The sequence below is a fragment of the Schistocerca gregaria genome, chromosome 8, assembly GCF_023897955.1.
Source record: "Schistocerca gregaria isolate iqSchGreg1 chromosome 8, iqSchGreg1.2, whole genome shotgun sequence".
Lineage (NCBI taxonomy): Eukaryota > Metazoa > Arthropoda > Insecta > Orthoptera > Acrididae > Schistocerca > Schistocerca gregaria.
In genome coordinates, this window is record NC_064927.1 from 458,877,986 (window position 1) to 458,901,375 (window position 23,390).

General features: G+C 42.4%; 1 protein-coding gene across 1 annotated transcript in view; it reads left to right on the forward strand.

The window, feature by feature from the left end:
• LOC126284523 (retinol-binding protein pinta-like) overlaps positions 1-23,390 on the forward strand; it is a 108,955-nt gene that overhangs the window by 39,712 nt on the left and 45,853 nt on the right. The window contains exon 3 of the mRNA XM_049983516.1: positions 22,428-22,587. Coding sequence (XP_049839473.1) covers positions 22,428-22,587 — 160 coding nt within the window. The remainder of the gene's footprint in view (positions 1-22,427; positions 22,588-23,390) is intronic.

The following is a 23,390-nucleotide window of genomic DNA, read 5'->3' on the forward strand; positions in this document are numbered from 1 at the left end:
TTTCGAAGAGTACCTCCATCGTTTTCGTGAGTAGCAACTAACTCTTTAAAACAGCTACTATGGCGGCCTTATATAGTGCAAAGACGGCGTGGCCGAGCAGTTCTAGGCGCTTCAGTCCGGAACCGCGCTGCTTCTACGGTCACAGGTTCTAATCCTGCCTCGGACATGGATGCGTGTGATGTCCTTAGGTTAGTTAGGTTTAAGTAGTTGTAAGTTTAGGGGACTGATGACCTCAGATGTTAAGTCCCACAGTGCTTAGAGCTATTTTTTGCAAAGACGGCTTCTCGTAGGTTGATAACTGCATTGTGTTGTCGCGATTAGTATCATCGTCTGAGCTGGTGGTGCCACCGCCACCGCTGTAGCGTAAACATTGCGACAATATCTCTGACTCTTCTCTACATCAGCAGCTCCCTTCCATACACCGCTCAGATTATATTCGCCGTCACGCTTGAAGATTACCTTACACATTATTGTTACTGCAGCCTCTTTAGTTATAGAGTCCTAATATGCGGAAGTCTGGGACAGAACTTTAGTTTCGACAAACAGTATTTCGTGTTTGTTTGTGACGTTGTGCTCAACAACTGAATAGTTCTCCACTTCTCGATTTTTAATACGCCGTTGTTGTGCAAAACGCTCGGAAACGATGCAGATGGACTGACCGATGTAATTTCTTCCGCGCTCACAAAGAATGTTGCAAATCCCAGGAATCATGAGGCCGAAAGTGCCCTTAATAGGACGTAGCGTCTCCTTTATAGATCTAATAACTCGTCTTCCCAGTACTCAGCCGATTCTACTGGATGTTGCGCCGCAGAGGGGAAGGAATGCAATCGGTGGCTAATCACGTGAATGTTCGATACTTTTACGTTTCCGTTTCTTGGAGAAAGCTGACTTCATGTCAAGAGACTCATAATACTTCAGATGATTAATTTCGTAATCTAAGTGGATGACGTCAAAACGGTTTTTGCTCTGTGTAACAGTGTATTTAAAGCTGCTCTCTTCTGGATTAGACAGTGAAAACTTTGGCGTTAAGATATAAATCAGTCTACGTCGGCTTGCGATACACTGAGTGACCTGGTTGTCCAGCCGACTTCCGTTGTACGAAAACACCTGAAAACGGCTGCCTTCTCTCTTTCTCTGTCTCGACGCTGAACTAGGTGTTTGGGTGAAAGCTGTTCATATGTTCCTGGAAGTGCTGAAGACCTACTGCGTAGAGTGGCCAGGCCATAAACGTGTCGTCAACCTGACGATAAAATGAAGGTAGACGAAGGGGAGCCGAATTTAATGCACGTTCCTCAAAATGGAAGCGAGCTCTGGATGTAGAGAAGAGCCACAAATGTTGTCGCAATATTTACGCTAATGCGGGAGCGTAGACGCTGACACCATCTGGGACAGTATGACATAATTATCATCCAATCAAAAGCCGTCTTCGGGCGATATAAGGCCACCACAGTAGCGGTTTGTCAGTCAGATTTGTACGTTCATTCCCTCATAGCAAAGAATTTAACTTTTATCCTCCACGGATCGTAGGTTTCTCTTTACTAGTGGTTTCGTCTATTTACAACATGTACTCACTTACGTATCCATGCCTATTTTCAGTTTGTTTTCAATTTGTTCATCTGCATGGCCGAATTGAATTATTTACGTAACACTTTGATCTGAAGAAGACGATGGAGGTAATCGTCGAAAGCTCGAGGTTTTACTCTGAACTGACATCGCAAGAAGTGCGAGAATCTATATTTATAAAAGAAAGTCGTGTTAGTTACACTATTTATAACTCAAGAACGGCTGGACCGATTTGGCTGAAAATTATTGATGAGTTAGCTTAGAACCAGGAGATGGACATAGGATACTTTTTATCCCGCCCGACCGCTATAAAACGTGGTATAACAAAAACGCATATGGTATCGAATAACAAAACGTAAATGTCAGCTAAACGTGACTATAAAACGTGGTACAACAAATACTCATCTGACATGGAACAACAAAATGGAAATGACAGATAAACGTCTATGGTTAAGTATCAGTATATATCATCAATGATAAATTTAAAGAAATAATTTCTATTTTCTTTGAATCATCGTTAACTATGCCGCGACCAAGACGATAGAATATTTCTCTACAACGCCATAATGCAAGGAGGATACAAAACATTGCGAATGAAAGGACTGAAGAAGAACAACAAATTGCCCGTGAAGAGCGCCGCGTTAGTATGGCTCGACTTCGTGCTTCTCAATCACAAGAGCAATGTGAGGCAGCCCGTGAAACTGCTCGGTTGGCAATGCATTTTTTGGTGGAGTAAACCATTAACAAATATTTAAAACTATATACACTTTTGAATTAAATAACCTCTTTTTTTGACTTGGTTGAAAATGACAACTTGTTTTGCTTTGAAAAAGCATTTTCCCATATGTAAGAGTAACTGTAAATATTGTCACATCAAAAAAATACACTGTTTAAAAATAAGTCCCGCAGTCACGCATCTTATCAATATTAAGCATAGTGTTTGAGGTCATTCACTCCAAATTGCACTACCTAATCCGATCACTGATAATTATAAAGGGGTGAAGATAAATTATTTAAAATCGGTTGCAAGTCATTTGTCCAATATATCTACACAAACAACTACTAAGCGTTTCCTGGTAATAAGCAGTGAAATTGGTCTTTTACACTGAAACAAAGCCAGACAATGTAAAATGTCTTGAGAGTTTGTTGTTTAAATCTGGAATATCCATGGTTTTCACATTGTCAATTATATGTGACACGTTCACTGGTCGGAAGACCATCTGCGTTGTTTGTTCTTGCGCCTGTTAATAAAACAAAAAAAAATGTCGTCTATCACAAGGTACTTAATTGAAGAGTGGAAGCTATGCACCAAAGAACATGAAGAACCATTAAAATACTTAATTTTTTATTTATATTTCCTAATTAAAAATTGATCTTAACATCCAAAATCTGATTATTTATTGGCTTTAAGGCGGAACAGAGTTCGCTGGGTCAGCTAGTGCCGTCGCCAAAGACTTCGTTTTCATCATTACGTATACATCCGATATTCGCGTTCCTGGCATTATTGACTCTTCATGCACATTACGTTAGTAGCGCAGGGTGTACGCAAAAATTCTCAACGAATATATGCATCGCAAGCAGTAAAAGGGTTAATTGTTCTGCCGATGAGAGAAACGATAAAACATACATTGCCTAGTTGTTGATGTAAATAGGATATAAACTGATTTTTAGTGGCATGCACTATTTCTGTACCTACATGCCTACTGCATCTTTTGGTCGAAGGAAGGGAAGGAAGGAAGCTTAGAATTTGTCTCGTCGACAGCACCGCTGTTAGAGACGGAGCAAAAGCTTCTATAACAAAAGGAGGGCGAAGCAAATCGGCCGTGCCTTTTTAAAGAAACAATCCTGACATTTGCCAGGAGCTATTGAGGGAAGTTCTGGAGAACCTGAATCTGAGTAGTCGGACGGGAATTTGAACTGTCGTCCTACCGAATGATTCGGTCGATTCCTTTTTCCAACACAGGGCTCTCATCTCGCGAAATATTACTTTGCATGATCATTCTAGAAGGTGCTGTATCGCTTCACACTTTTCGGCTTTGCGCTTCATACTACCAAATGTCACGTATTTTTCAGTTACAAGGACGTTAATCGGCTAGAACGAAGACACACCTTCAACTGGCGAGGAAATTGAATTTCACAGCGGTTAAAGTTCTGAATGTTTATTAAAGATCACTATTCAGCAGATGGTAGTCAAAATGTGAAGGAACTTTCCGAAATTATGAAAATAAATCAGAGTGCGTCTCTTTGAGAATGTGGGTATTGCTTAAACAGCCACATGCCACAGCCACAGCCACAGCCACGTCCAGTCACTGATCAATCCGAACACAACGACCATTGAAGTCAAAATATACTATTGTCGAAATGTAAGGAATTGTCTGACGTGCATGTGGTGTGGTGTAGTTCTGTTTGTTAAATTTACTCGTCTTTTTATGTATCTACGGTCAACATAAAATCGATTTATTGATCTCAAAATAAATTTTCACTCAATAAAAGTTGTTGCTAATGAAAAGTTATGACACTTGCTGATGCATCAATAAATTGTTTGAAATTAACCTTTCATACCAGTCACTTTGCCCTAGTAGCTCTCAACATATCAGTCATGTTTTCGCCTTTCGTTTCATGTTTATAAATTAAGCGTAACATTATTAACAATTATTGAAAGTCAGAACCACCTGTTTTTAGCAGTGGCGTATAGGTTTTGTAGGAGATATGTTCCACGAGATAATCCTATCAGGTGTCTCCGAGACACAGTCCAAGTTTCTTTTCAATCCTTTTAAGAAAGTAAGTTTCTGGTGCTGGTCATTTTCATAGCAGCGGTTACATAATTTGGGATTGTTTACACGAAAACCGCCTTTTCTTGTTTTTCCATGCTGGACGTTGTTGTTTTTATTTTACTTACGCACCCAGATGCGTTTTGACATTTAACGAAGCGTATTCAGTATGTACTCTGGGATATTAAATAATTTTTTCGTTGTCACGTATTGGTTATAGGTTTAAAACAGATCATGGGAGTTTTTTCCATACTAAAATCAGCTTAGGGCCCGCTGCTTCGCTCCCGTGGACACAGGCGGTCCCTTGATAGTGACCGGGCCAAATATCTGACGAAATAAGCATCAAACGAAAAAACTAGAAAGAACGAAACTTGTCTAGCTTGAAGGGGGAAACCAGATGGCGCTATGATTGGCCCGCTAGATGGCGCTGCCATAGGTGAAACGGATGTCTACTGCGTTTTTTTTAAAATAGGAGCCCCCATTTTTATTACATATTCGTGTAGTACGTAAAGAAATATGAATGTTTTAGTTGGACCACTGTTTTCGCTTTGTGATAGATGGCACTGTAATACTCACAAACGTATAACTACGTGGTACCACCTAACAATCCGCCAGTGCGGACGGTATTTGCTTCGTGATACATTACCCGTGTTTAAATGGACCGTTTACCAATCGCGAAAAAGGTCGATATCGGGTTGATGTATGGCTATTGTGATCAAAATGCCCAACGGGCGTGTGCTATGTATGCTGCTCGGTATCCTGCATGACATCATCCAATGTCTGGACCGTTCGCCGGATAGTTACGTTATTTAAGGAAACAGGAAGTGTTCAGCCACATGCGAAACGTCAACCACGACCTGCAACAAATGATAATGAACCTTTAGGTGTTTTAGCAGCTGTCGTGGCTAATCCGCACATCAGTAGCAGACAAATTGCGTGAGAATCGGGAATCTCAGAAACGTCGTTGTTGAGAATGCTACATCAACATCGATTGCACGAGTACCATATTTTTATGCACCAGGATTTGCATAACGGCGACTTTGAACGTGATGTATGTTTTGCCACTGGGCAGAAGAGAAATTACCGGACGATGACAAATTATTTGCACGCGTTCTATTTAGCGTCGAAGAGTCAATAATCAACAGCGGTAACGTAAACCGGCATAATATGCACTATTGGGCAACGGAAGATCCACGATGGCTGCGACAGGTGGAACATCAGCGACCTAAGCGGGTTAATGTATGGTGCGGCATTCTGGGAGGAAGGATAATTGGTCCCCATTTTATCGATGGCAATCTAAATGGTGCAATGTATGCTGATTTCCTACCGATATTACTACAAGATGTTTCACTGCATGACAGAATGGCGATGTACTTCCAACATGATGGATGTCCAGCACATAGCTCACGTGCGTTTGAAGCGGTATTGAATAGCATATTTCATGACAGGTGGATTGGTCGTCGAAGCACCATACCATGTCCGGCAGTTCACCGGATCTAACGTCCCCGGATTAATTTATGTGGGGAAAGTTGAAGGATATTTGCGATCGTGATCCACCGACAACGCCTGATAAGATGCGTCAGCGCATTGTCAATGCATGTGCCAACATTACGGAAGGCGAACTACGTGCTGTTGAGAGGAATGTCGTTACACGTATTGCCAAATGCATTGAGGTTGACGGACATGATTTTGACCATTTATTGCATTAATGTGGTATTTACAGGTACTCACGCTGTAACAGCAGGCGTTCTCAGAAATGAAAAGTTCACAAAGGTACATGTATCACATTGGAACAACCGAAATAAAATGTTCAAACGTACCTACGCTCTGTATTTTAATTTAAAAAATCTACCTCTTATCAACTGTTCGTCTAAAATTGTGAGCCATATGTTTGTGACTATTACAGCGCCACCTATCACAAAGTGAAAAAAGTGATCCAACTACAACATCCATATTTCATTACGTACTACACGAATATGTAATAAAAAATGGGGGTTCCAATTAAAAAAAAACGCAGTTAATATCCGTTTGACCTATGCCAGCGCCATCTAGGGGCGAAACATAGCGCCATCTGGTTTTCCCCTACAAGCTAGACAAGTTTTGTTTATTGTAGTTTATTCGTTTGACGCTTGTTTCCTGAGATGTTTGACCCGGTCACGATCAATGGACCAACCTATATATATATATATATATATATATATATATATATATATATATATATATATTCCTGGAAATGGAAAAAAGAACACATTGACAGCGGTGTGTCAGACTCACCATAATTGCTCCGGACACTGCGAGAGGGCTGTACAGGCAATGATCACACGCACGGCACAGCGGACACACCAGGAACCGCGCTGTTGGCCGTCGAATGGCGCTAGCTGCGCAGCATTTGTGCACCGCCGCCGTCAGTGTCAGCCAGTTTGCCGTGGCATACGGAGCTCCATCGCAGTCTTTAACACTGGTAGCATGCCGCGACAGCGTGGACGTGAACCGTATGTGCAGTTGACGGACTTTGAGCGAGGGCGTATAGTGGGCATACGGGAGGCCGGGTGGACGTACCGCCGAATTGCTCAACACGTGGGGCGTGAGGTCTCCACAGTACATCGATGTTGTCGCCAGTGGTCGGCGGAAGGTGCACGTGCCCGTCGACCTAGGACCGGACCGCAGCGACGCACGGATGCACGCCAAGACCGCAGGATCCTACGCAGTGCCGTAGGGGACCGCATCGCCACTTCCCACCAAGTTAGGGACACTGTTGCTCCTGGGGTATCAGCGAGGACCATTCGCAACCGTCTCCATGAAGCTGGGCTACGGTCCCGCACACCGTTAGGCCGTCTTCCGCTCACGCCCCAACATCGTGCAGCCCGCCTCCAGTGGTGTCGCGACAGGCGTGAATGGAGGGACGAATGGAGACGTGTCGTCTTCAGCGATGAGAGTCGCTTCTGCCTTGGTGCCAATGATGGTCGTATGCGTGTTTGGCGCCGTGCAGGTGAGCGCCACAATCAGGACTGCATACGACCGAGGCACACAGGGCCAACACCCGGCATCATGGTGTGGGGAGCGATCTCCTACACTGGCCGTACACCTCTGGTGATCGTCGAGGGGACACTGAATAGTGCACGGTACATCCAAACCGTCATCAAACCCATCGTTCTACCATTCCTAGACCGGCAAGGGAACTTGCTGTTCCAACAGGACAATGCACGTCCGCGTGTATCCCGTGCCACCCAACGTGCTCTAGAAGGTGTAAGTCAACTACCCTGGCCAGCAAGAGCTCCGGATCTGTCCCCCATTGAGCATGTTTGGGACTGGATGAAGCGTCGTCTCACGCGGTCTGCACGTCCAGCACGAACGCTGGTCCAACTGAGGCGCCAGGTGGAAATGGCATGGCAAGCCGTTCCACAGGACTACATCCAGCATCTCTACGATCGTCTCCATGGGAGAATAGCAGCCTGCATTGCTGCGAAAGGTGGATATACACTGTACTAGTGCCGACTTTGTGCATGCTCTGTTGCCTGTGTCTATGTGCCTGTGGTTCTGTCAGTGTGATCATGTGATGTATCTGACCCCAGGAATGTGTCAATAAAGTTTCCCCTTCCTGGGACAATGAAATCACGCTGTTCTTATTTCAATTTCCAGGTATATATATATATATATATATATATATATATATATATATATATATATATATATATATATATATATATATATATAGGGTGAGTCACCTAACGTTACTGCTGGACATATTTCGTAAACCACATCAAATACTGACGAACCGATTCCATAGACCGAACGTGCGGAGAGGAGCTAGTGTAATTGTTTAATACAAACCATACAAAAATGCACGGAAGTATGTTTTTAACATAAACCAGCGTTTTTTAAAATGGGGCGACGTTAGTTTTGTTAGCATATCTGAACTTACAAACAAATAAGTAATCAGTGCCGTTTGTTGCATTGTAAAATGTTAATTACATCCGGAGATATTGTAACCTAAAGTTGACGCTTGAAACCTCCGACGTTCAGTTGGGTGTTGTAACAAACACGGGCCACGGTCGGCGAGCAGCATCTGCAGGGACATGTTTACGATGACCACCGTGTTTACGAGTGTGGCTGTAGTGCATTGTTGTGGTTTGGTCTACCTGTCGCAGTGTCCGCATGTAGCGCTTGCTGCTTTTGTTATTCTGCATTCGTCTCCGCACGCAGACCAACTGTAGTACACCGTGTTACCAGACGTCTGTGATAGTGTAGTATTGTAGGAACTGTGACCATAGTGTATTCGAACTCTGAAAAGGCGGAGATGATACTAATCTATGACGAGTGTCGACGAAATTCAGCTGAAGCCTGCAGGGTGTATGCAGAACGGTACCCGGTCAGAGAGCATCCAACGTGCTGCGCATTGCAAAACATCTACCGCCAACTGTATGCAACAGGTATGGTCGTAGCACGCAAACGGATCCGTAACAGGTCCGTCACAGGAGAAGTGGGTGCAGTTGGTGTGTTAGCTGCTGTTGCCATGAACCCACTCATGAGTACACGGGACATTGCGAGAGCCGGTGGACTGAGTCAAAGTAGTGTCATGCGCATACTGCATCGTCACCGCTTTCACCCGTTTCATGTGTTGCTACGTCAGCAATTACATGGTGATGACTTTAATCATCGAGTGCAATTCTGTCAATGGGAATTAACAGAGAATGCGTTGCAGTTCTATCTGTTTACCGATGACGCGGGTTTCACAAATCACGGGGCAGTGAATCTACGGAACATGCATTACTGGTCCGTGGACAATCCTCGCTGGCTCAGACAGGTAGAGCGTCAGCGACCGTGTACTGTAAATGTCTATTGCGGAATCATTGGCGACCACAGCATTGGTCCTCACTTCATTGTAGGAGGGGCCCAAACAGCTGCCACATACATCGCGTTTCTACAGAATGATCTGCCAACGTTGCTCGAAAATGTCCCACTGGAAACGCATCGACGTATGTGGTATCACCATGATGGTGCACCTGCACATTCCGCAATTAACACTAGGCTGACCCTTGGCAGGATGTTCGACGGGAGTTTCATAGGACGTGGAGGACGCATAAATTGGCCAGCCCGTTCTCCTGATCTTACACCTATGGACTTCTTTCTGTGGGGTACGTTAAAGGAGAATGTGTACCGTGATGTGCCTACAACCCCAGAGGATATGGAACAACGTATTGTGGCAGCCTGCGGCGACATTACACCAGATGTACTTCGGCGTGTACGACATTCATTACGCCAGAGATTGCAATTGTGTGCAGCAAATGATGGCCACCACATTGAAAATCTATTGGCCTGACATGTCAGGACACACTCTATTCCACTCCGTAATTGAAAACGGAAACCACGTGTGTACGTGTACCTCACCCCTCATGGTAATGTACATGTACGTCAGTGAAAAAGACCAATAAAAAGGTGTTACCATGTGGACGTAATGTGCTGTTCCAGTCTCTTCTGTACTTAAGGTCCATCACCGTTCTCTTTGGATCACTACGTAATTCGGTGCTCTCCGATACACGCTATCGAACAGCGGAGGAGTGGTACTCAAGCGTCAACTTTAGGTTACTATATCTCCGGATGTTATTAACATTTTACAATGCAACAAACGGCACTGATTACGTATTTGTTTATATGTTCAGATGTGCTAACAAAACTAACGGGGTTCTATTTAAAAAAACGTAGGTTTGTGTTAAAAAACATATTTCCATGTATTTTTTAATGGTTTGTATTAAGCAGTTACATAGCCCCTCTCCTCAAGTTCGGTCTGTGGAATCGGTTCGTCAGCATTTGATGTACTTTACGAAATATATCCAGCGGTAACGTTAGGTGACTCGCCCTGTATACATAAAGCGACAGATATATACGGAGCGATATCTGGTGAATAAGGTGGCTGTGGTAGTACTGAAATTTGTTTTGAGGTTAAAAATTTCTGTGCTGACAGAGCAGTATGGGATGCCGCATTATCGTGATGCAGAATCCAATTATCAGCAATGTTGGCACGGACACGAAGAACTCATTTACGAAGTCTTTCTAAAATTTATTTGTAGTAATATTGGTTAACTGTCTATCCAGGAGGCACCTACTCTTTATGAACAATTCCCTTGGAATCAAAGAAGCACGCAAGCATGCATTTCACTTTTGACTTTGACATGTGACCTTTTTTTTGGTCTGGGCGATCCCTTTGAGCACCATTGCGAACTTTGGCGTTTTGTCTCTGGACTGTACTGAAAAAACCAGTTTTCATCACCAGCGATAACAATGCTCAACAGTTCTGTATTGATTTCCGTTTGCTCTAATAGATCGGCTGCCACATTTTTCCGTGTTTCTCGCTGTTGTGGTGTGAGAGTTTTGGGGACCAAATCTTTCTCATACCAAGATCTCCAGGTATTATTAGACGAACCGTTTCTCAATTGATGTTCAGTTCTCCGCAATCATTTTCACGGACAATCTTCTGTCATATCGTACGAGTTCACGATGTCTGGCCAAGTTGACATCCGTCCGTGAGGTTGATGGTCATCCACTGCAGTCTTCATCTTCAACATTTGTTCTGCCACCGGCCGCGGTGGTCTGGCGGTTCTGGGCGCGCAGTCCGGAACCGTGCGACAGCTACGGTCGCAGGTTCGAATCCGGCCTCGGGCATGGATGTGTGTGATGTCCTTAGGTTAGTTAGGTTTAAGTAGTTCTAAGTTCTAGGGGACTGATGACCACAGCAGTTGAGTCCCATAGTGCTCAGAGCCATTTGAACCATTTTGTTTTGCCTTCAATAAACATTTTATGCCAACGAAAGACTTGAGCTCTTGACATAACCTCCTCTCCAAAAGCCTTCTGAAGCTTGCTGTAAGTTGTCGTCGCGTTTACACCCAATTTAACACCAAAGGAAATGGCATACCGTTGCACAATATTATGCAGTTCCATTTCCGTGACGAGAGACACAAACATGTGTTAACTTATTACAGCACAACTCACGACTGAGCACTTGCATCGATGTACCGCTTGGACTAGAAGAAACTTATAAACCAAGGTCAAAGATATTGTGTCTACGGAAGCCTGCTGGATTACCACATCTTGCAAAGAAAATCAGTCTAATTACTTTACTGTCGTACCTCGTATATCTAATCAAGAAGTGAAGTAACATTTTTTGTAGATTTAGCTTTGAGAAAGTTTTTACAATTAAATAATTTTGCACAGCTTTTCATCACCTATTTCACTTCCTTCTGAGAATGAATTTCCAAAAACACCGAAACATGTAATTTTTCATTTCTAACAGAGAAGTCAAATGTCAGTTTTCATCGATATAAGTTTAAAATGCTGTAGTATTTTTTTAATAATTATTTATTTTAAAAACGTTTCACCCACACTTTTATTCCCTTGGTGGCTGAATTTCAAAAAACTGATAAAACACGTATTCTTTTAAAATTTTTGACTGAGGTGCCAGATACCAATTTGCATAGCTCTAGCTTCAGAATTACTTACACAGCGACGTATATCCAAAAAGTCATTCATCCCCTATTTCATTCTATCAGGAGTAGAGTTTTGTACATCCCCTTCGTAAACGATGGATACATTATAAGATCTACATCCACTCTAAATTTCAGGTTTCAATCATTACCGGTTTGCGCTGGGCGATGATGAGTCACCCCTGTTTCACTTTTATAGGCATAACAATCCCAAAAATGCTGAAATTCGTATTTTTTATTTCTAACAGAGAGACTAAACACGAGTTTTCATAGATTTACTTTCAAAATTGCTTGCGTAATGAAATATTTCCACACAAATTTTCATCCCCTATTTCACCACCATAGAGGTTCAGTTTCCAGAAATAGTGAAACACATTTTTTTTATTTCTAACTGAGAAACCAAATACAAATTTTCACCTATTTAGCATTAAAATGCTTTCACAATGAAATATTTTCATAGAACGTTTCATACTTTATTTCACCCCCTTAGGTGAACACTGAAATACCTTTTTTTGTTGGCAACCGAAAACTCAAAAATCCGTTTTCGTAAAAACAGATTTAAAAACATTTTTGTAGTTCTTCCTTAGACGACGCCTACAGTACAAGATCTACACTCTCTGCATACTTCAAGTTTCTATCCTTAATGATTTTGAGCTGGTTGGTGATACATCAGTGCGAGAGTCATACACCTAGAGAACAGATAAAAAGTCCAAAACTGTCGTTTAACTACTTACTCGAATCAAGAGGTCAAATACCACTATTTATGTGATTATTTTCTATTAAATACTTTGTTTTGATGAACGTTAATGAATTAAACTATTGTATAATAACTTTCAGAATAATTTGCACTCACATAAACCAATTTCAAATTTATACTTCCCTCGCCAATCACAGATACAGATAACAAAAATTTCTGTGGTGTTTTTCTTTTGTTTTCGGTTTTGTATGACGTTAGCTGTTCTAACTACTTGTAATCCTGGTTCAATGAAATTATTATGAACTTGATTTGGACGCAAAGAGGACCAGCAATCTTTGGAAAACAACGATTGTTGTTACGGCGCAACGAAACTTCCAAAAAATTCGACTTCAGCGTAATTGAAAGTTATATAAAATATAATTTGAAATAAATGATGTCTGATTATGACGTAGGACTTGATTGCTGTTACAATAATGAAGTCACAAACCACAATTACGAAAGTAGCTGCTAAACTGAAAGTGACAGAGCATTAGGGGAGATTGGTACATGCCGTGTGTTGGTACATGCCGTGTGTTGGTACATGCCGTGTGTTGGTACATGCCGTGTGTTGGTACATGCCGTGTGTTGGTACATGCCGTGTGTTGGTACATGCCGTGTGTTGGTACAAGCTGTGTGTTGGTCGAAATGGCATTCTATTTTCATTTTAAACAACTGTGTGTTGGCAGTTCAACTGGCAGCCATTTTGGAGAGATTCAGGCTTATGTTTCTATTGGTATTGGTATTTAAGAGATTAGACAAACATTACGCAAAACTTTTCTTTGTTATTCAAGCCACACCTCCGCATCAGACCTCAAATGATGCCTTGGACCTGTAACTATGGACAAATTGACATCAACAAAGTAAGTATATCCGCCGGAGTCGTATATTTTCTTGAGTACTAAAGAGGTATCGCTTAAATCCCAGAAAATAAACATAGCCAGTTCTCAGTGTTTTTCTAGTAAAAAACTTAAATTAGTGCGTTGTACATCTTACGGATAATAAATTGCTAGAATTATGGCGTCCCAGCACAATTGTGTGAAAATATTATCAGAGGCATTCAATAATGAAACACACACATGTAATGAAGGCAATGCCTAATGCAGAGAGCTGAAACTTTTGTGTCTCAGTTGGTGACCTTGCGAAGAATCTTGCTCATTTGTTCGAATTATTTTTTATATGATGTTCATAAATTATCTTAGGGGCAGGGTGAGCAACAAGCTGCGGCTGTTTGCTGATAATGCTGTGGTGCAAAGGAAAGGCGTCGTCGTTGAGTGCCTGTTGGAGGATAGGGGATGATTTAGACAAAGTTTTTATTTGGCGTGATGAACGGCAGCTTCCATTGAATGTAGAAGAAATGTAAGTTAACGTAGATGAGTACCAAAAAGAATTTTCGAATACAGCGGTAGTTGTTTACTGCTTGTCACAGTCACGTCGGCTGAATATCTGGGGGTAACGTTGAAAAGCGATATGGAATAGAACGAGCACGTAAGGACAGTAATAAAAAAACGACTGAGAGAATTTTAGGAAAGTATTGTAATATCCACGACTATATTTTATTCAAAACAATACGACAGCATTGTGTGTGGAATTTGAGAGAACATTCTCGTGACTTTAGTAAAATAAGACTTCATCGATACTAAAATAATAATAAATAATTATTGTCAGTGACGTGATTTAATTTTCTGTGAAAATTATATCTCAGACAATACTGATGGAAAAAGATAATGGAAATCTTCATCTTTTGCTACCTATGGCTCTTCTAGAATAATCCTTCTTGTTCGAACTGTTGTAATGACCGGACATGATTGATATCTTGTAGCACTGAGGTCGGTAAAAAACTGTATTATGTTGTTAAATAATATTTAAAAAGAAAATAGAGTTCCTGTGTACTTGAAATCAACACATGTGTTTGAATTTTTATTTTAACATGATTCTCGTCCTATATGTTAAGTTTTCTGTTCAGCTAAAATGGAGCGTAGCCATTAGCGATATTGATCTACAGCGCGGATTATTGGTAAAGTGCTGAATAATGAGTGATTAAATGGAGAAATACTTTTAAATGCTAATGGATATAGTTAAGGCACAGGAAAGATTAAATATATATGTATTATTTGTTGAGAGTAAAACAACGCCTGAACCAGATTCGATAAGTGATTGCCTTATGTTAGCCGCCATCTTAGTGAAATATTACAGCGGCAGCTTTAAATCAGACTAGTGAGCTCATATGAATTTTGATAGTCACTTTTTATGATAATAATTGTATATTCGTGGCCCAGAAATCATACATTCGACTCTAATCCTTACATGTGGTGCAAACAGTGTCTTACGTGAGGAACTGTTCCCTGCTAATGTATGAACCCTGATTATTTCGTAAGAACTTAGGAAATATTGTTTGACAGGAAAGAATACATTAGTGTTTTGCGCGTGTGGTCTTGTGTGTAAAAATAGTTCATTTTATTTAAGGAAAAATGTTGCCACCTTGAATAGTAGTTCGCTAAATTGTCTGAGATCATTATTGCGAAAAACATTTGTGCCATTTACACTGTTTGACAGAGAACATTGGTACACCTTCCGAGGTGGACATTTCTTTAACAGGGTAACTATCTTTAGCCAGGAGAGGCTAGGATTAAATGAAACCTCATGTTACGCTAATAATAAGTAATTGGTTTTGTTGGAGTCCTGCCTACGATTTGTAAAAATACTACAATCTTACCCGCACGCCACCGCATCGTTCATTCGTAAGGGAGACTGTTTTTAGAACACTAGTGCACTCCGTTCTTATGTACTGATCAGAGGTGTGATGCAAGATTTGTTACAGGGAGGTTCGATTAACAGGCGAGAAATATGGAGACACTTAATCAAGAGTCAGTCTGTGTTGGAAAGACAGTGTACTTTCCGTGGAACACTATTGAGGAAATGCAGCGAACCGGTATTTTAAGCTGACTGAAGAACGATTCTACTGCCGCCAAAGTACATTTCGTGTAAAGACTACGAAGATAAGATGCGAGAAATTTGGGCTCGTGCTGAGACGTATAGGCAGTCCTTTTTTGCTCGCTCTATTTGCGATTGGAACTGGAAAGGAAGTGACAGACCATACGGTGTAGATGTTTGTTGCTGCTCGCTGATGCGTTATATATGTTGCGGTGTACGCAAGCGTCCAGTTTGTAACGTTGTTCTTTGTTCTCTGGTATTTGTCTTTCCGGTCGTGTCATTTCAGTTATATGTAGATTTGCAGCAGTTGCCTTGTCGATCATTGTCAGATTCTAATGGAGCAAATTCCACGTATCATCTGCGTGTCTACAAGTAAATATGTGGATTAATCTATCAACATTTCTAAATATAATGCTGTCATCGGCGTGACTAAGGTTATTTCGTGAAGTTCTTAATTGGTTGGGAATTTATCACTGACGATGTATCATTTAGATATGGCGACCTGGTGAGCGCCTCCTGTCTCAACGTTTGTGCGATCTCCGTGGCGACCTCAGAGCAGGTGCATGAAGCGCCGATAGACCGTTCCACAAGTGTTTCCCCTTGCCTTTAGCCATCCGCAGTAATGATAGAGCTAGTCTCTGTAGGCTAGTATTACATGAGGATAACTGTCTGTCATCCTGTGTTTCACCAGCAACTACTTTAAACCCCCTTTCCCCTCTTCGGGGACCATATGTTGGTCTGGCCTCTCTACAGACACCCTTCCGATTTCGTTGCATTTGAGGCACGGCTACCTCTCTTGCTGAAGCACCGCAACAACGTCCATGGTTCGTTGTATGATTTCCGAGTTGGCCATGACTCATGTGTAGATACACCAGTAATCTAAATGGTAAAAAAAAAACTACATGTACCTCTGATCAGTCTCAGAATATTTGAAACTGCAAGCTCTAATTATACGCATCAAAAAACATGGACTGGTTAAATCTCAGACCGAAAACCTAAGAGTCCAGCCAAATTGCCCTATACGTAAATAACAACAGACAATAACATAACCTTTACAAAAACAACATGAAGCGTACCTTCATAGGTTCGAAATAAACCATGCCACTTAGAAGTCATATAATGGAGCCTTAAGCCCAGAACAGGTCGTTGCTCAATGAAGTGCCCTCTCTTACGCAATGTCGCCAGGATCATTCGAAACTTAACATAAATGTAATATCTGCTTGTTAGATTTTACAAAATTGGGAAAAAAACGCTGCCAAAATTATATTGAAAGACGACCGATTGGAAACGACAAAATGAAGAAAAAGAATCAACTTTCCGCTTCCGCTTGTGAGTCCACAGGACTTCACACTTCTGCATGCTGACTGCTGAGGATACCGCCGAACTCTGCAAATGTGTGCCGACACGCCACGCTACCCTGAGTGCATATGGGCGGAAACGACGGACAAAGGCCGCTTTACTACCACGGACAATTTTCGCGTCAAAGAACTAAGTTCGTCAGAGCACAAAGCGTCTAGTTGCTACAAACTCGGTAGGCAAAAACTGACAGAGCTACAATTACAAAGAATGGGAAAGAAGTCAGCGACGATAAAATGAGGGAAGATGCAATAGATTCCTTTCAATCCTTCATAGACATACTGACGCTATGACGATTCACATAATATACACTGTTTGATCAAAAGATATATAGATGTCTTTTAGCTGACATAGATGTTTATCTGGTAATAAATATACAACCGGTCGATTTTTTACGATTTATTCAACCATTAACGTGTTCTCGAGCCATGGCAGGTTCATCTTCAGATGGAGGTGTTACAGAAACATTATCTTGTGAACCAAGTGTAGCTAGATACAGGGCTGGTGTGGCTGGCGGAAATGTTTTTTTATGTTTTGCTACTTACACTGCATGCCTTGTGGTATTAACATCAGATTGCTTCTTACAACTTGCATTATTGCGCTACGTACACAAAAAAACACAGTATGTAGCTACACTTGGTTTTACACTGGCTCACACGATGTAAACATTCGATGTTTTTACAAATAATACGGATATGACAGATACCGCACTTTACTACACCATAGTCTTTGGCAAGAGATGCATTGTATTATGATACAAATATTACAAGTACAGGTTTTACATTTCAGTAATTGTTACTAGCTGCCTACAAAAGGTAAACAGGTAGAGGTTAATATTTAATACATAATTAAAAACTTTTTCTAAGTTACCGAAAACGTTTGCCATTACACACCAAGAAGAACAAGATTTATGCAGAAAGATGAATTATAGCCATTTTTGTTGATTTTTGGTGCCAGGATATACTGGAAAATCTGGAAGAAAAGGTTTTGCGTTGACTCAGTCTGTTCATTCAGGAATTTTTGGAGTGATTTCAGTTTGTGGATGAAATTTTTTTATTTTTCATGGAGGTCCATCTGTAGTCTTTTCTCAGCAATGTGTAGCACAGAAAGACTGTCATTGATATCATCAACAGAGTGTTTATGATGAGCAACACTTGATGGAAAACTGGACTTACCTAAGTTTTTGAGTCGAAGGACATCCATATGTTCTTTGTAACAGGTTGCAAAATTTCTCCTTGTTTGGCCCATGTAGAAGGAAGAATGGAAAGCATTTGAGTTTGTACGTGCCAGAATTTTTATGCCTATCTCTAGTGGATTTATTATTGTGAACAATTTTATTTTGTAGTCTGTTGCCAGTGTGGAAAGATATTTTTATGTCGGGTGGTCTGATATGATTTGCAAGTTTATATGACACTTTGCCAAGGAATGGAAGAATGGTCCTGTAAGTACCTAAAACATGAAAAACTTCCGCGTTAGTAAATGTTCCGTCACCGATTACTAAATTTTTGCCATTTCCCCCAGCAACACTAGCACTGCGTCTAGCTATACTTGGTCCACAAGATAATGTTTCTGTAACACCTTCATCTGAAGATGAGCCTGATGTGGCTCGAAAAAATGTTCATGGTTCAATAAATCGTACAAAAGCGACTGGTTGCATATTTATTATCAGATAAACCCCAGTTTAAATCACAGTCACAGTTCGTCATCCACAACTGATACACTGAAAATACAAGATGTATTAACCCTTGAACTCTGATGGGGACACTTTCAGTAAGGCGTCTGAATGTCTGTGGAGGAATGGCAACCTACAATTCCTCAAGAGCGGAAACCAGACAATGCAGTGATGTTGGATGTTGGTTCCTGAGCAAAGCATCACAGACAGGAGCGCCTGCGATGGTGTACTCAACGACGAATCTGGGTGCACGAATGGCAAAACGTTATTTTTTCGGATGAATCCAGATTCTGTTCCCAGCATCATGATGGTCGCATCCGTGTTTGGCGACATCGCGGTGAACGCACATTGGAAGCGTGTATTCGTCATCGCCATACTGGCGTATCACTCATCATGATGGAATGGGGTGCACATTAGTCACCTCTTGTTTGCATTGATGCCACTTTGAACAGTGGACGTTACATATCAAATGCGTTGCGACCCGTGCCTCTACCCTTCATTCGATCCCTGCGAAACCCTACATTTCAGCAGGATAATGCACGACCGCATGTTGCAATTCCTGCACGGGCCTTTCTGGATACAGAAAATGTTCAACTGCTGCCCTGGCCAGTCACTACTCTTGATGAACTGTGGTATTCTGTTGAAGCTGCATGTGCAGCTGTACCTGTACACGCCATCCAAGCTCTGTTTGACTCAATGCCCAGGCGTATCAAGATCGTTTTTACGGCCAGAGGTGGTTGTTCTGGGAACTGATTTCTCAGGATCTATGCACCCAAATTGCGCGAAAATGTAATCACATGTCAGTTCTAGTATAATATATTTGTCCAATGAGTCCCCGTTTATCATCTGCATTTCTTCTTGGTGTAGCAATTTTAATGGCCATTTGTGTATTGATTATTGATTAAAACAACTCTATAAGTACAATTATTTCCTAACTAAAATTATTAATCCAATTAATTATTAATCCCAACTCTGCCCCTTATTATAACTGCGCCGTCTAATATCAATAACGCGAAATCACTGACATCATCCACGTACTAAACACTAGAAGATACTACTTTCAAAGATGATCTACGGTGGTGTGGAACCTCAGTGGAAATAAACTTCCGCGATCACAGCTGTTTAGCTTTATAGACCTAATAAGCCGAAGTAATCTGTGATATCACCGTATGTACTGCGTCCGATGCGTCGAAGTGATGGTTCTCGTACTCGTCTGCGACGATGGAAGAACTCCAGCCACAAATAAAGTCTTTCAAACAATAGGACGACAGAAGGCGGTCCTCTGACTAATACACTCTAATACTGTCTTCTCCTCTCTGTGTTCTACAGACGAGAAACGCGAACTCCCAGCCACAAGGAACGCAAGTATAGGCAGAAGAAGTGCCCTCAATTACTGAACGCTGCGTAATCAACGACGACTTTTTCACACAGAGAGGGGAAGTCCAGAATCGTTTATGTTTGCAGCAGCACAGTGCCGAACTGTTCTAACTATAAACTCTCCTTAGAGCAAAGACAGCAAGTCCGTCTGTACCAACAAAGCTGACACCGAGCGACCGTCACACACGAGCGCTCACAACGGAAGACCTCTCTACCGCTTGCTTCCCAGCAATACTCGGCTCCCCATCATCGTAATTCCGAAAACGAATCATATACCCGACAGCACGGAATATTCTTCCTCTCTACAGGTTCTTCTGAACGCCGACCAACCATATTTTAGTCTTTTGTCGTCCAGCGCGGAAAGTTTGCGAGGAAACACCTATACTCATACCATGGTACGCTTCTGAGTAAAAATCCGCGGAAGTAACCCGGCCTGCGTGATTTCCAAGGTGACACTTCCTCGTTCCTCTCAGCTGCGTACTAGATTTTCGTAGTTTCCGAAGTGTAATACTTCTCGTCCAGCTACAACACCAGCCGGTCGCGACTCTATTGTCCTCCAGCGCTCAGGTGTCCCAGCGTTCGACTTGCTACTTCCTGTGTTTAAGCAGGACCAACACACCTGTGTGGGCCTTCCACCCAGGGCTTGAGTTCCGCCTGCCGTTTCATTTCCACTGTCGTTCCAACCTCTACTAGTATAGGCAAACATTCATTACGCCGTTCTGATAATAAGGACACTCCGTCACCTTTCATGCAATAAGCGTTAACAACCTGACAATGTCAGTCTCTTTAATATATCCATGTATACGATGTATAACCTATGACATGATACCTAATTGTGTTTGTAGATCACGGCCAAATATGTGGATGAGTGCTTGTAAGGTGCGAAATGATAGCCACCTTACAAGTCCACGTTCGGATTCACTGAGCGCTTCTGACCGACCTCGTTTGCTGTTATGGCATTTCTACTGACAACACAACACTATCCGACTTTTATGCTGGCTGGTCCGCCTCTCGTGGTATCTAGCGCTCATTTTCGCTTACACAGAGGTGTCGGGTTCTTTTGATCAGGTAATATAAGGCATGGCAATGTTTAACGTTCACTACAGTACTTGTTATGATTTTTGGTCACAAAGAATCTTCCTTGTAGTCTTCACTTTCTTTTTAATCGAAAATGACCTTTCAGTCAAAACTATATGACAAAGTACAAACTGGAAAAGAAAGTATATATTCATTAGCAGCTCTTTGGTGCTTCGTAATGACGTTCTTCAAGTATTTAGCTGCAAGTATTTAGCCGCTCTGGAACACTGTTGTGGAACGCAATGTAGATGCTTCCTAATATGGAACCGGCGTGTTAAAGAACTAGCAGGAGCTCCACTGAAACAAGAGGTTTGAAATTTTCTTCTACGTAGACACGAAAAGTTTCATCAGGGTGCTATTCGAATGACATGTGCTACACGTCACGGTCTCTTTACGCCTGAAGCCCACTGGCCTCGATTAAAACGAAGACGAAACGAGGATTGATAATTAAATCAAGACTCTACACTGCTGACAGGCGTTGATATACCTCAACGGGGACAGTTGAAAATGTGTGCACCGACCGGGACTCGAACCCGCCGCTTTTTATTTGGTCGTTGCGGACGTCGCATGACATCCGGTCAAGTTCGTTTGTTGATCCGTCCATTCAGTTTTTTGTTACAGAGGCCAAGCAGCTCTCTGAACACGCCGAGCTACCGTGCCGGCTATCCATCTGAGTTACCGAGGGCACAGAGGATAGTGCGACTGCAGGGACTTATCCTTTGCACGCTCCACGTGAGACCCACATTCCCAACTTAATGTCCACACACTACACTCGTAGGGTCCCTGCCCATTACACTCATTAAGGCTAACAGGCCATTGACCTTCTCCTTCTGTGCGGATGCACACATATTGCCCGAACTCTTACGGCACCGGTAAGTTTGTCTGCCGCGAGTAATGAGTATAATGGGCAGGGACGCTACGAGTGTAGTGTGTGGACATTAAGTTGGGAATGTGGGTCAAACGGGGATAAGTCCCTGTAGTCGCACTGTCCTCTGTGCCCTCGATGGCTCAGATGGATAGTGTGTCTGCCATGTAAGCAGGAGATCCCGGGTTCGAGTGCCAGTCGGGGCACGTATTTTCAACCGTCCCCGTTGATGTATATCAACGCCTGTCAGCACCGTAGGGTCTTGATTTAATCATCACTTCATTCTAGAGCGCTGCATGGTCACCGATGGTAACTGTTCTTTCGGACATCGTTAAACGGTACTGGAAACCATACATTGTTTTCCAGAGCAGTGCTTGCAGCAAGAATAAAAGCAATGCACGACCCCCACAATACTCCAAACTAAATTGTATTATCTGACGATGAATCGCCAGGCGATCCGAAACCGGCCATGAGTAAATAAAAATTGAAGAAAAAACGGCGATTGGTTGCAGTAATTCCTGAAACCTTTAACAAGGCAGTCGCAGTGCTCCAAATCCAGAAGGGATAAAAGTTTTACAATGATTCCACTTTGCTGTTCCAGATGACCAGTGGATCGTGACGTTTCTGCGAGGCTGCAAGTTTTCCCTGCAGCGCACCAAGGAGAAGCTGGACATGTACTACACCATGAAGACGGCCGCTCCGGAGTTCTACAAGAACCGAGACCCCTTCGATCCCAAAATTCAGTACATGCTCGACGCGGGGTAAGAACACCAACTGCAACTGGATCTGGAATTAATGGTCACTGAGCAGCGGAGTGTGCGTTGTTTGAAACTTACCGGCAAATTAAAATCGTGTCGCAGTCTGCTACTCGAACTAGCAAGCTTTCCCTCTGAAGGCCAGTGCTCTGCCAGACATTACTCATAATCCATCCTCACAATTCATTTTCATAACCCCTTTCCAAAGTTTCGGCTTCGAATCCCGATCAGAAGCTTCAAATCGGTCCACATTCCACTGCAGAGAGAAGAATTAATTCTGTAAATGTTCTTTGGGCTGTGGCTAAGCCACATCACCACAATTATCCTTTATCTCAGGAGTGCTAGTCCTGAAACATAGGCAGCAGAATTGCTATGGTTTGCCAAGCAGAAGAGAGGTACTGGGGAAAGTAAAACTACGACAGCTATACGTGAGTGTATCTGGACTACTCAATCGGTAGAGGATTTCCATCGGGAGTCCGTCCTCTTGGCTAAGTGGTCAGTGTGTCTGACTACCATACAGTGGGCCCGCGTTCGATTCCCAGCAGGGTTGGAAAATTTTCTCCGCTCGGGGACTGGCCGCTGAGTAATCATCATTTAATCATCATCGACACGCAAATAGCCCAGTGTGGCGCCAACTGGCAAGACTTATAGCCCAGCGGCCGAACTTCCCCAGGAAGGAGGATTTCCGGTCATCAATTCATTTTTTCCGCGAAATGCAAAGGTACCTGATTAGAGTCCCGGTGCGCCATACAGTTTTAATCTGTCAGGGCGATTGCTCCTCAGTCTCAACAGGATTCATGTTTTCATGT